The 13869-nt window shown below is 31.6% G+C and overlaps 1 protein-coding gene across 2 annotated transcripts in view; it reads right to left on the bottom strand.

Moving 5' to 3' along the window:
* Positions 1–13828, bottom strand: part of LOC128168995 (uncharacterized) — a 47142-nt gene extending 33314 nt beyond the window's left edge. For both annotated transcript variants that reach the window (XM_052835166.1, XM_052835164.1), the window contains exons 1-3: positions 13731–13828; positions 9146–9374; positions 2879–2998 (exon numbers count right to left, since the gene is read on the bottom strand). In XM_052835166.1, coding sequence (XP_052691126.1) covers positions 2879–2998; positions 9146–9374; positions 13731–13811 — 430 coding nt within the window. In that variant the 5' untranslated portion in view covers positions 13812–13828. The remainder of the gene's footprint in view (positions 1–2878; positions 2999–9145; positions 9375–13730) is intronic.
* Between the last annotated feature and the right edge of the window lie 41 nt (positions 13829–13869).

Genomic DNA, 13869 nt, shown 5'->3' on the forward strand with positions numbered 1-13869 from the left:
CCTTCTTTCATAGTGTTGCATTTATCTACCTTTGAAAAAGGGTTTTGTCCTTTATTTTACTAATATAGAATTTCATTTCTATAAGGATACTTTGTACCCAGTGGTTCTAAAGAAGGAATAAAAAATGCTTGGCACTTCAGTTCAGGTGAGCTAAAATTTTGAGCGAAAGATTATACAATATTCATATTTATTTTTTGGTTAGATGAGCCTGTTCACTCTTATGTGTTTTCTTAACATCTACACATAATCGTTCTTTTAACAATGTGTTGGGGAACTTTCCTAGCTTTAAAAATATCTATACCAACACAATACAAAATACTAGTATATATAATAAACAGCCTGAGGAATTTGTTGGGTTTTAGATATTTTCTATATATATAATGGTGATCAGTATAATCGACCGTGCTAAAGTTTAATCAATGTTCCAAGACAAACACGTAACATACTTTGTACAAAAATATGGGGTTTTTTTTCTTTAGAGAAAAGAGGATACAGGTATACAGATAGAGAGTTTATAACATGAACCAAAACAACTTATTTAAAATACCTAGAGTCATTTTAAAATATCTATATGTACAATGTATTTGCATTTTATTCTCTCTCAAAAGACTAATCTACTTATACAAACAGGATTACATACATTTAAAATAATTATTATATTTTTTGTCACTTGTACTATAATTGTTATGAATGTTCATTTGCATGGCAGTAAGTGCAGTATATAAAGATTGTATTCATGAAAGGACAGTCAGTCAAAACTATAAAGAGTTATGTCATATCCCTTTGACTTATTTGGTCAATGAAGTATGTCAAATTTAAACTCTTTTTTAAACATATAAGTACATATCATATCAATTCTAAGAGAAGACGAGCATATTTGTACCGACTCTTCTTGTTATCCATATTTTTAAGACTTGCACTTTCTGTTGATTGAATTATAGAGTTTATTATGGGTTTTTTTCTTCTTTTCTTTCTTTAAAAATTTTTTTTTTGTTTTTGTTTTTTTGGTTTTTTTTTTTTTTATTCTGTAAATGACAACTTCTTATATAGTCTGTCCCAAGATATTTTTGCCGCATGGATTCTTAAAATATTCGATATTTATAAATACCTCTTGATTCAGACGATGTTTATTCAATAGTATGAAAAAATTCAAAGATTTCCCGTTTGAAACGCCCCCTCTAACCTGTCATATTTCAATACACGGCTAAAAATAGGAAGTCCACGGTGATTTTGCATTGCATCAACCAAAAAAAGAAGCCCGGATGATAACGTTGAAAAATTGCGCGAGGTCATCCGAGTGACTTCTGAATGAAGAAAGGATGTCAACATTCCCCGTTATGAATATCCGTAGGGAAACTGTTTTCGTTCCATTGAACTTTTACGAGGAACTCTCCCTTTTATCGATTTTAATTGCACTTCTTTCACAGGTTGGTGTATTTTTTTTTATTAAAATTCGTCCAAATGTGCAGTATACATATCTTAGGACAGACTATAGGTACAAAGTCGTTGCCATATGTGAAAAGTATGCTTCTTTTCGCGATTTATTTTTTAATCTTAGAAATTTATAACTTCAACCTGCGTACGTCTTTAATTTACTAAAACATTCCTTTATATGAATTTATACCGAGAGGATCCGATGTCCTTTTAAAGATGATTTACCCCCTAAAGGTATCATAATATAAAAAAAACACTTCGAAGCACTGTTAAGGTTTACTTTAATTTGGGGTCGCGCCGACCAAGAAAGTACGGGATATGTTAACTATGACATCATACAAAACATCAAGTCGTCAAAAATGTCAATAAATAACGTAGTTTCCGATTGTTATGGGTACGAAAGCATTGCTCTACATTAAAAATCACCTATGCGTGCAACTTTGTATTCAAATAAGTCAAACACCGATAAATATAAACAACTGAATGATCGCGGTGCACTTGTCGATGTGACGTTATACTGTAAATTTTGATGCATATTTTGTGTAGGGAGACAGGCGGATCAATACAATTTTTTAACATGGAAAATGCATTTTAAATTGAACAAAGCATATTCTTAAATCAACTATTATACCATTCAATCCTATCTTTAAAGCTTGATTTGGTTTGGAATGTGGTAATTTTTTAGAGTGTATTATTTCTTTTCTAGAGTGTACAATGTACAAGTTCGATGTGTTTGATATCGGGAAGCCTACCGGAATCCGCTTTTATACAAGGACATACGCTTAACAGATCATCACGATCTTTTAGATAAAAATTAAGGAAATGTTTAATTTAATTTTAAAAAAGAGGAGGCTGCTGCTTCGATGAAATCTATAGAATGAATTAATGAATAAGTAAAATATTAAGCAAAGTTCATTTAAATTCCAACCGCTGCTTATTTCTTTGATATCTATCCTAATAAAGGAATAACTATATACAAAGCAGCAACACTCTTTAAAATCTACTAGACAGTAGAATTCAATTATTATTTCAATTTTTAATTCAAATAAGTGTATATCCTTGTAATATTGATTTTTATGACTTCCATTCGGGAGAATTATCAACACATGTCATTCAGGGGACCACACTCATTGTCATACAATGTAGGACTTACTATACCCTTTTTTAATATCACATTTATATATTGATTAAATAAATTTACATAAATATTTTCTAATAATAGATGCATGGTTTTATGAACGTTTAAAGCCGGTGATATTTTCATAGTAAGCCTCAACAGTGTTGCGTTATAACATTTTAAGCAAACGTCGTACATTCATCGGACCACTTGGAAACGTCTACCGTGGCTAATAAAATGAATGGTCAATGCATGGTTATTCAAAAGATAGCGTCTTTAGTCGAGAAAACCCCATGATTCATAACATGTAAATACAGCACAACCTACATTTGTATGCTTCGGTTGAATGGTAACCACTTGGGCATGGATTTTCCTTAAACTGAGTGCAATTTGTCCTGAAGTTCTGTTGAATTCGATTTCCCAGGAAACTGTACTCTGTGCAGTAACCTGTAAAAAGCATATTTCAAAGAGATGGAATACCCCGATCTCAGTCTTTCTATATTGACTTTGATCTTTTATCTGGTTCCAGTCAGGTTTTTCTTCACTCTTCTCTGTTGCAATATAATGAACCTACATCAATAACATTGTGCTATTGAAGATGCGCATAGGGTTGCAATATATAGTAAAGGAAATTATCTTAATTAGTTTTTTTTTCATAATATTGTTCAACTTTTTTAATTATTATTCATAGGCACAAATAATTTCTTTTCTTCTTGACAGCATAGTACTTCATATTGAGGGTAACATCAATGCAAAAGAATAAAACCCTAACCCCAAGCACAATACTTAATTTGAGAATGAAAAAGCTTGAACTTGATAATGGATACACATGCAAGCAGAAGGAATATAAGCAAGCGAAATCCGTATCAATTAAAGCTATATAATGAAAACCTACAGTAAGATACAGCAGATATTGGACAAAACCGCTGCGTGTTTGTACTAATCACGTTCTGAATCAAAAGTAAAATATGGGTTGCAAACGATATGTAAAATACGTATACCAAGATATACTGCTAGAAGCTTAAAAACATATTTGAAAAATACGGCTCAATAGTTTACAAACGTCTCCTGCAAAGGAATGATTATTTTACATCAATGGTCTACAGACGTAAAAGCGGTTTGTAAAAGTAAACTAAAAAAATTGATTTGTTTTGGATTAATAAGTATAGAAAAAAGAATGAACTTTGGATTCATTTACATAAAAGTGGGTTCAAGTGATCGGAATAAAGAAAATGTAGTTATCAAAGATGTAAATCGTCGGAATTGCTTGTCTTGGTGCTGTGAAAAGCGAGGACCAACAGTAGAAATTTATATGAAGTGATCGTCTCGTTCGAGTATAAAATAGTAGAGGAAAATGATGTCAGTGTGTATTACATCTTCGCTAGCCAAGGGTATCTGATCCGCACCGCCTCTCACGAACCCTTGGCCTATCGTGCTATCAAAAGTCGGGATTGTTTACGTGAGAAGCGGTGCGGATCAGAAACCCTTGGCTAGCGAAGATGTGTGAATTAAAGACATGAAAGGATGCGGTCAATTACTTTCAAAAGTAATCGATTAAATTACAATTCCTTTGGTTTTTAAAAGGAATCGATTACAAGCTAATAACATCCAATTTTAGAAGTAATCGATTACATTAGATTACTTTTCCTTCTTGTAATCATGATAACTTATGATAACTGTCGATTACATTATCAATAGTTGGTGGGGTTTTTATCTTAGTTTAGATATTTAAGATCGATTCTATGTAAGAATCAAAATTCGGTGGCCACGCATAGTCACGGATATTCTTCATACTTGACAATTTGATAGACTTTGGTAAGTAAAAAAGCCTAACACCATTTGTTTGTTGCTATGTGGTCCCGTTGCCATGGTAACCGAGGGTAAAGATGTAAACATGGCATTTTAATGTAGGTAAGTTTTGCTATTTTTCCATCTTTAGCCTTGATTACTATGGCAACGGTTACCCCTAGCAACCAACTTTTAGTGGTTTTTTACGTTTTACACCTGGGTGTGTCCATGTATGAAATATAAGGAAAATTGGTGACTATGCGTGGCCAGACCCTTTTATAAATATTTGATTCTAATATACATGTAGAAATGATCTAAATGTTTTAGAAAAAAAGTTTTCATGACAGGAGTATTAATTCTGATATCAGGTTATCAATTTTTACAAGCTTTTTTAGTACTCTATATCATCATTAAACATCAATTTGGGTTTATATCTCTGTGTTCTAAAAAGAAATGACATTAATTCATCCATCAAATAAGACACTGTTTTAATTATACAGATTAAACAGAAAACACATTAATTAAAACTCGTTTAGAACGAACACGGATATAGCGAACTGATGTTGAGTCCTGTAGAGGTGATTAATAACAAAATTTAAAGCTTTTATAACGAATTTCTTTACAGTTTACAGCACTTCCATTTAACGTAATACTTTGAATGGATTTATTTTTATATTAATTTTTTGGCTCACAATCCGATTACTAAAGGTATTAATGTAATGTATTTTTATTCTAATCCTCAAATAGCAAAAATTATAGTATTGTGAAAGAAAACATGTATTTAGTGAATTCACTATAGTTATTATTACGAATTCGATATAAGGATATAACGAATTACATATAAAACAAAGTAAATTCATTGGTCCCTAGGACTTCGCTATAACCGGGTTTTACTGTAGTTAACTGCATAGCTATATGTAGAGCTTGGACTACAAATTGGTATAGGCTTTTACTACAATTAACACAATGGTTGACTTGGAACACTGTGGTATACCATTGTTGTTACATGTATAAAGGTACTATCCTAGGGTGTGTTCCCGTTTTGCATACATTTGATAATTAAGTACAAAACAATAGGTGTGAATTGTGTTTGATAACATTTTAAAGTCTGCTTTATACTTGAGATTTACCTGTATTTTTCAAATGCATTTCAAAGATGATTTAAGTGAATAGTACTGTAAATGTATTCTATTAGTGCACTTCATTAAGATTAATGATTTTAAAAAATCTTATTTCTTTAGACGGTTTTTAAATTAATTCTGGCAATACAGTTTTGTTATATTCAGCTAATGAAATACACTGAGCATTAGCTTCTTGCCGTTATGAATTGTTATTCACAATATATGAATTAAAAAATGGGAACGAGTCTATTTTAGCTGACTTAAAACACACATGTAATATCTCAGTAGCTAAAACACATACCTGCACTCATTCTACACTGAAACCGTATCTTAAATTGAATCAATCTTTTTCAACTAATATTTCTAATGATCTATGATTCAAAGCACTTTTTATTCTACCATTGTTATCATGAAAGTAATCAAATGTTAATCATGGTTACTGGCCTTTTTTCAGAGTAGTCGATCGATTAAATTACATGTACGAATACTTGTAATCAGAAAAATGAATGATTACTCATGATTACTCAGCAACCTGTAATCGATTACAGATGATTACGATTACTGATTATGATTACCCCGTCCCTGAATTGAAAGATCCATGTAAGAAACTTTTAATTATTTTAAACATCTACGGTAGAAATAACCGGCTTTATTAAAGAAATAAATTAAAGTACAAGTTTTCGGGAATTTTAAAAGAATATATCTGAATTATGAAAGCCAAGGTTATCATGCAACATTCACGATAAACTGAAAACATGTTCTACTAGCAGAACAGAATTTCATCTGATTATTTCCTCTGTACAACACTGTTAAGACAAGTGCTCCATAAATTCCAAAAGGTTTTGGAAGCAATTATATGATTTTTTGCATGTGTGGTTGCTGATCGGAATGCCATTCAAACGATAAATATTTTTCGTTGATACACTTCACTGCACTTCACTTATTTGTGAAATAATTTTGTCTCATGAAAAATGACAATAACAAACTGTCAACCATCTCAAATAAAATTGCATATTATAACTGCGATTATAATATTTTTCGTTAATTATTTTGTGAAAAAAACTCTGATCCTTGAAGTAGCTGCATTAGTCTCTTCAATACAAACAAAAGATCGCTGACTGAGATAACTATTTTAGAAACTCTGCAACTAACGGGCGAATAAATCGGATGAAATTCCAGTACAGAAGAGAAAATGGAGATTACAGCTTTGGTATGTAAGTTCGCAGTGCCTTCAGACTTTGCGAATTTGTTACAGCAACAAATTACCCATTATATGAACATGGTTACATCCACATTGTTAAACTAAGCATGCCATCGGACACCCATAGTTACATAGATCAAATCCCAACGTTTTAATATGTTGCATTATATAGTATGTCTTCGTGCAATTTTGTAAATAGACGGTATATTAAAGTCAATATCTGGTAAATGAGTTGCAGTGAAAAACAGTGGCGGGCCAGTCGGATATAGACAATACAGAATGTTTTAATAAATGTACTGAAAAAAACTTAGCCATTTGGCAGTGATAACATGTAGGCGACATATTGGTTAACAAACAAGACTTATAACGTAATGATTTACTAGTAATGTAATGTAAATGTAACTGCCTGCCATGGCTTTGGGCATGGTTGCTTTATGTTTATCATTTATAAACATGATTTATATTAATAATGAATATCGTGTATTGCATTATAACTATGTACTATTGAATGTGAACTATTTTTAAGTGAACTTAAAAATGTAACTTTCAGCACGGGATACACGAAACACGAAAGCAAAAAGAAGGAGATTATTTCAAAGCAGAAAGGTTACTAGTTGAATGATAAGTACTTCAAATGTGTATTATTATTTTTTCATTTATTTATCATGTTGCAAGTTTTCATTAAAATTGATTCGTTAGAAAATATCACGAAGCAAGTGATAGATTCAAAAGAAACTATCGAAGAGTCAATTTTCTCTCGTGATGTTGCTTAGTACTGAGGTAGTGACAGTGAGACCATTCCACTACATTTTAGACCTTAAATCAACAGAATAGGGTCTGTTCTTTTTTTAATATTTTGAAGAAAAAAAAATCGGAAAAAAAATATTTTTCTTCTTTGATTACTGCATCTTTATAAATTGGTCTAGAACATTAAAAAAAAAACTTCTGTATATCGTGTACAGTTTAGGGTTCTTTATTTCCACTAAAAAATTCTTACAGCTCAAAAAATGGCTGCTCTTAATGAAACCGAGGCTTTCTCAGAATCTGCAATGCCAGAAATTGAGAATGACTTTCAAATGACATTGACTGAGAATCTACGCTGAATACACCAAATTTTTATTTTCTCTTAAGGGTTGAGTGAGGATCTAAACTGAGATGTGAATTTTAACCGAGCTAGCCATGTCATCATTGATTGAACAAACAACTGTATGCAAGTATCAGGCACGTAGCATCGTTTTTGAAAGTGGGGGGGGGGGGGCCAGACCCATCCAAAAAATCTTGACAAGCAAAAAAAAAAAAAAGGGAAATTTAAAGTTTCCAAAAATCTTCAAAATCCTAATCCGTGGGGGGGGGGGGGGGGGGGGGGGGGGGGGGGGGGGGGGGTAGACTCAACTGTACTTCCAAAAAAATTCTTCCGTACCAAAATTTTCTTTCCTCCCAATCATGAAATTCCTAATCCGTGGGGGGGGGGGGGGGGGGGGGGGGGGGGGGGGAAATTCAATTTGACTACTCGTTTCCAACTCCATTATAATTCATTTTTTTATATGTAAATTTTAAAAAAATTGTTGCGGCGAGAAAAAGTGGGGGGGCCAGGCCCCCCCTGGCCCCCCCCTGATGCTACGTGCCTGAGTATGTCAATATACACGTGGCAATGAATGTTTTTTTTCCCATTTTATATGATGAAATTGATACGTTCAATTTTGTCAAGTCTTGAATTATGATCATATTACTTTTTTATCTCATTCACTGTTTCATACATTGTCATAAAATACGGGAAAAAAAAATTTAAAAAATTGTTGATTTGCAAAATTAAATGTTACATTCTTATATTTATAAAATAATCAGAAAATGAAACCGCGGTACTACTAAAAGATGATAAAAGGTTTCAATTGCAAAAAGTTTGCATATTCCTATATTTTCAAGTTAAACAACTGAAACATCTGTAACTAATAAGCATTATATTCATATCAAGTGTTGTATGTATTTAGGATATAATATCCACCTCTATAGAAACAATAGAATATTACTTATCGTCAAGGTATTCATGAACAGTTTTCCTTACGGGTTCCAGTGTTGAACATCGCATTCCTCGAGAGACCGCAAAACGCCTTGAACATTTCAGAATCAATAATATATAATAGTGCTTACATACTTATAACACAAATGCGATGTAGCCCATTCTAAGGTCCCACTATTGGTAAAGAATCGTGGTTTTGTATTATTAACAACCAAAACCATGGGACTTTTTTTTTCTTTTTGTAGGCGTTTCTAATGGAGTTGTTTTTGACAAAAAAAATTGCAAGAAACACTTATGGACATTACTTTTTATATACAAATCTTTACAGGGTTTTTTTAAAAGTTTGGTAAAAGTTTCCAAATGATCCTTTAAAAAAAACTACAATGGTCATGATTATGTTTTACTGAACTCTACGATATTTTTAATCGTATTTTTACAATATAAAGCAAATCATATAGTTTTGTTACCTGATAATATGTATTTTCCATAAGCACACAACTCTAGTGTTTCATTTGTATAGGAATTGATGACACAATGGTACACAAGTTGCTGGGGTTTATCACACTGACTGGCATAAACTGTACAGTTTTTTCTTGCTGCAGCCTCCCCCCATTTCTCTTTACTGTCTGGACAGTCATCTACAACCTCCACAGTGTTTCTTGATATGTGACAAGACACACTTATGGTTGTTGATATCTAAAGAATAATCGAAAAAGAATATACATTAATATACATTTAGAAGTCATTGGCCTACAATGTTTGCTTATAAAACGTTGTTAAAGTTTAGGTATACCAATAGTTCAAGAAACAATCAATAGATGGATTAAAAAATGATGAAAATTAGATATAGAAGCTAGTCGAAGGAGAGTGTGGTTATTAAATGGAACACAATAATTGTTAATGATACCATAATTTCCTCGTGGCTCAAGTTTTCTTAATGCGTTGTTTTAGTAATTTTAACTGCTTCATTTCAATGGGTTTGCGATATAATAAAACAAAGTTGAATAATAAGTTTTGTTTATAATGAGCTGCATTAAATTACTCATAATATTGAAAAAAAGAATTGCAGCAAACCATTTTAATGAAATTATACATATTTAGAGGTATTCAAAACTATTTTTCACTATTGAATAGTAGTGAATTAACAAAACGGTATTACTTTTTCCTTTGTGATTTATTTCTTTATCAATTTCGTCTACAGTGTATATATCATAACCACAATGTACATAAAAAAAATTTCACCCTAAATATAACGAGATTTTGTAATATTGATGACATTTAAGAAAACAATTTAAGCTTGTAAAGATTGAAATAATCCTTGACGTGGCTCTTAAGATAATGTACATACACGAAATGTTCAAGCATTGTTTAATGACCGCATAGTTTGTTTTAAAAGATAACATAAACATAAATATTTCGAGATCTACGAAGTGAATCTAAAGTCACGAACATTTTTTTCCACGAATTTGAAATTAAATTTAACACCTAACATTTCAACTCAAGCTTTTATTTATTGCTGCCGGCTTCCTTGAATTTTTATTGTAATTTCCAACTTTATATTTTAACGATTCATGAGTACAATATTACAATTTTTTTTTAAACTGTCTTTATATGCATTTTAGAGGCATATAAATTATATAAATAAGTAATCAAATACAATAAAGAATACTAATATGTAGATTCTTTATTCCTGTCTCTTTTTACTCTTTTAAAACTTAACTGAACTTAAATTATTTTTCAACGATCGATTAACAAATCCTACAACTTATATAAATATATTTCGTTTGCACAGATATTAGCGCAAGGGAGTAATTGATTTGGGGGGAATCTGGAGTACCCGGAGACATCCCACGTGTCCAAGCGGACGCTCACCATACCATTTCACAAACAACCTCTACCGATAAGGGGGATCGAACTCAGGTCGCAGCGGCGATAAGCGAGTGCATTGTCATCTAGGCTACTAGAACGCCAATCCATTCTGTTTGTGTTGTTGGTTCGCAATCACTTTGAGAAACTTAAGATATATTTACATTTAAAGTACATGTATTGTATTTTAGGATGTAAACATGTCGTCATTTAGTTCAATTATGCATTAATATAGACTTACAATTTTGACATTGACAACTAACAACTAATATGTTGTGTATTTTACCGCCATTATGAGTACCTTATTTTTTTTTAATTATATTGTTTTCTCTAATGAATTTGAAGCAAAATAATTTACATATACTATGTTTGCATCCAATATATTTATATGCATCTGACCAAACAAGGTATGAATCGAACGTTGTACACCACTTGTAAATGAACTTCAATATCAATTTATATTTAATTCGTTTTGCTTAAAGTGAAAAAAAAACCAAACAAAACAGAACAGAACAACATCCTCAAAAGACAGATCTGGGTTCCACATAAGTATCTTAATAACTCTTAAGATTGTCTTAAGAGATCTGACAATCATAAAATTTATCACTTATGTTTGAAAAAAGCTTTGATGAGATTTTATGTAATTTGTGTGAAAACAAATTTTAGTCATAAGATAAAGGACTGCGAACGATAGCATAGTCTAGCCGCCTAACTAAAAGTCATTTTTTAAAAGTTGTCTAATTAAAATTAATTTTTTATAATAATGTAAAGATTTGTGTATATTTTCATCAAATATAAATGATTTGGTAAAACAAAGAGAGATAACTTTGTATTTTGGATTAAAATAGCTCATTTCATAAAAGAAAATAACGGAAAACGGAAATGTTTTCTAAAACATCTCTCTCCCCCCCCCCCCCCCCCCCCCGGTGAAACAAAAATTCCTTTTTAGGGATTTTAATTATTGTTATTTAGCATATTTTTACCAAAGGGTTTGTTGTTTCATGGGCGGGAACGTATGTCTACAGACCGAAATACATTCCCAAAAAAAGAATTTTGCTTTGTAAATTTTCGAAAACAAATTAACAGTTATGAATTAAAATGAAATTTTACTTTAATATATATCGTTAATATGTTATTATTCAGTTTTTATGCACATATTGGCCGCTAAATAAAATTTTCCTCACTCATAGAGACAGATTTCAATGAAATTTTTTAGACCCCGCGTTAGCAAAACTTTTGTTTAAAAGTAAATAATTTGATTACACATTTTATTATGATATAAATTGATTAGGACTTGATTATACTTTTTAGTAGAAAACTTAATTGTTGAATATCTGACAGAAATTTCGAAATATTTGGATGTAAAATGTAGGCGGAAAACGGGCGTTAGCGTTCGGAGTTCTTAGTGGAACGTTCCCCTCAGGCTATCCAACTTATCAAAGCTTTTCAGTTTTATTTCATTATTGTTGTACATAATGTTTTACCTTGCTGACTAGGTACAACAGGTACTCACGGGATTTGAACTCAAGCATTATGTTTCAAAAACAATTCAGATGTTTTTAGAATATTATTAGTACACTGCTAGCACTGTTTAATAAAAAAGAAAATAAACAGTTTAATGCGGTGTATCTAAAACGTCAACTACTCTAAAGCGCAATCCCCTCGCCCACCTAGTGCCTAGCGCGCTTGGTTTGGGTTTAAAAGGAATTTGGTATCATTTAGTGCACATAAAATGCAATTTGTTTTTATTCGGAATACCAAATTAAATGTACAGTAATTCAATATTTCTAGCAACCTTATTTTCTACGCATTGTAAGTTGTATTATCAGATAACACTGTGTTTAATGTCATTATTGAATGCTAACATTATGCTTGCATAAACTTTAAATATATACACGTAGTTAAAGACCCCTATCTATTTCATTGCGCTGTGTTTGCGTGACGGCGCAAAGAGGTTCTAAAATGTACTTTTGAAAACATTATTTAAGGTAACCCTCCGTTTGAAAAAGTCGTGTTTGAGAATTAGATTGTGAAAGCTGAGTTTTTTGTTATTCTTACATTAGATTTGTAAATAATTTACTTTGTAGATAAGGTAATACATGTACATGTATGTATATACGCTGTATTTGTTTTATCCCAGCGAAGGACCCTAATAAAATTTACTTTTTTAAGGGGCATAGTCACAATTTTGGCCAAATTTATTTCTTTAGTTTTCATGGCTTACAATGATTTAATTATGCATTTCTAATAATCAAGCAAAATTTGAATGTTGATCGTATAATTATAAGCAAGATACAAACTTTCAGCTCTTTCCAATGTAAACACACAAAAAATTAATACTAGTTTAGGTTTTTTAAGCTGTTTTTTTTTTTATCTGCTGGTACGTTTTGATATATAGATAAACAGTTCCTTGCGTTTGTCACATTCATTTAAGGTCTTAACATGAAATATCTAAATTATAAACAAAAACATCACCCGAGCTTTTTTTGCATAACAAATGGTTGTGGGCTCCGTATCTCGCTGGAAATTCCAAGACCGACCCTTAAATTTTCGTTGCCTATTAAAATTCCTCACTGAAGCATTGTAATCATTAAAAAACAAAAAATTATTTTTGGACCAAAATCGTGACGATGCCCCTTTAAACTGAGCGTCGACAGAAAACGAAATCATGCGTAAGTTTTACTGTTTCGTAATACGCATGCACTGTTCAATTTCCGGATTTTGTTTACTTCCTTAGCAAAAGGTATTTTTTCCGTAGCAGTGTGATTTAAATGTTTCCTGTTACGTTCAATTAATCTTCGGTCTACTTTGACATATTAGTCTAATTAGACATATTTACTTTCCATTTTAACATAATTTATATTCCATGTAGATAAAGATATGTCTGCAATTACATCATATTGAAAAACGAGTTATCCTTCCCTGTCGCTTATCAGATTGATCGCTTAAACACAATAACTAACGATAGTATAACGAGGATTGTTTTTTTTTTTCGGGATAATCATACCTTTCACCTTAAGGGTCTATTTAAATTGGACTAAAATAACAATTTTGAAAATTATTTACAATTTGGATTCAACTTTCGATTTTGACTAATAGTATATAAGAACACCGTATGGGATAAGACGGCTGTCCAGAGAAGGCATTCTTGGCATATGCACAGCCACAAAGCAGCAGCAATAATACCTTCACATATGATCCAAGTAGGAAAATGTTCAACGCAATATATGTGCGAAGTAATTTGTGCAATCCGTCCAAAATGTCCATTGTTGTGGGTTGTTTGTTTCTCAAATTACTTGGGTGCGTTCAGCATGCTGGTTGTCAG

This window comes from Crassostrea angulata, unplaced genomic scaffold (genome assembly GCF_025612915.1).
Source record: "Crassostrea angulata isolate pt1a10 unplaced genomic scaffold, ASM2561291v2 HiC_scaffold_77, whole genome shotgun sequence".
NCBI classification, from domain to species: Eukaryota; Metazoa; Mollusca; class Bivalvia; order Ostreida; family Ostreidae; genus Magallana; species Magallana angulata.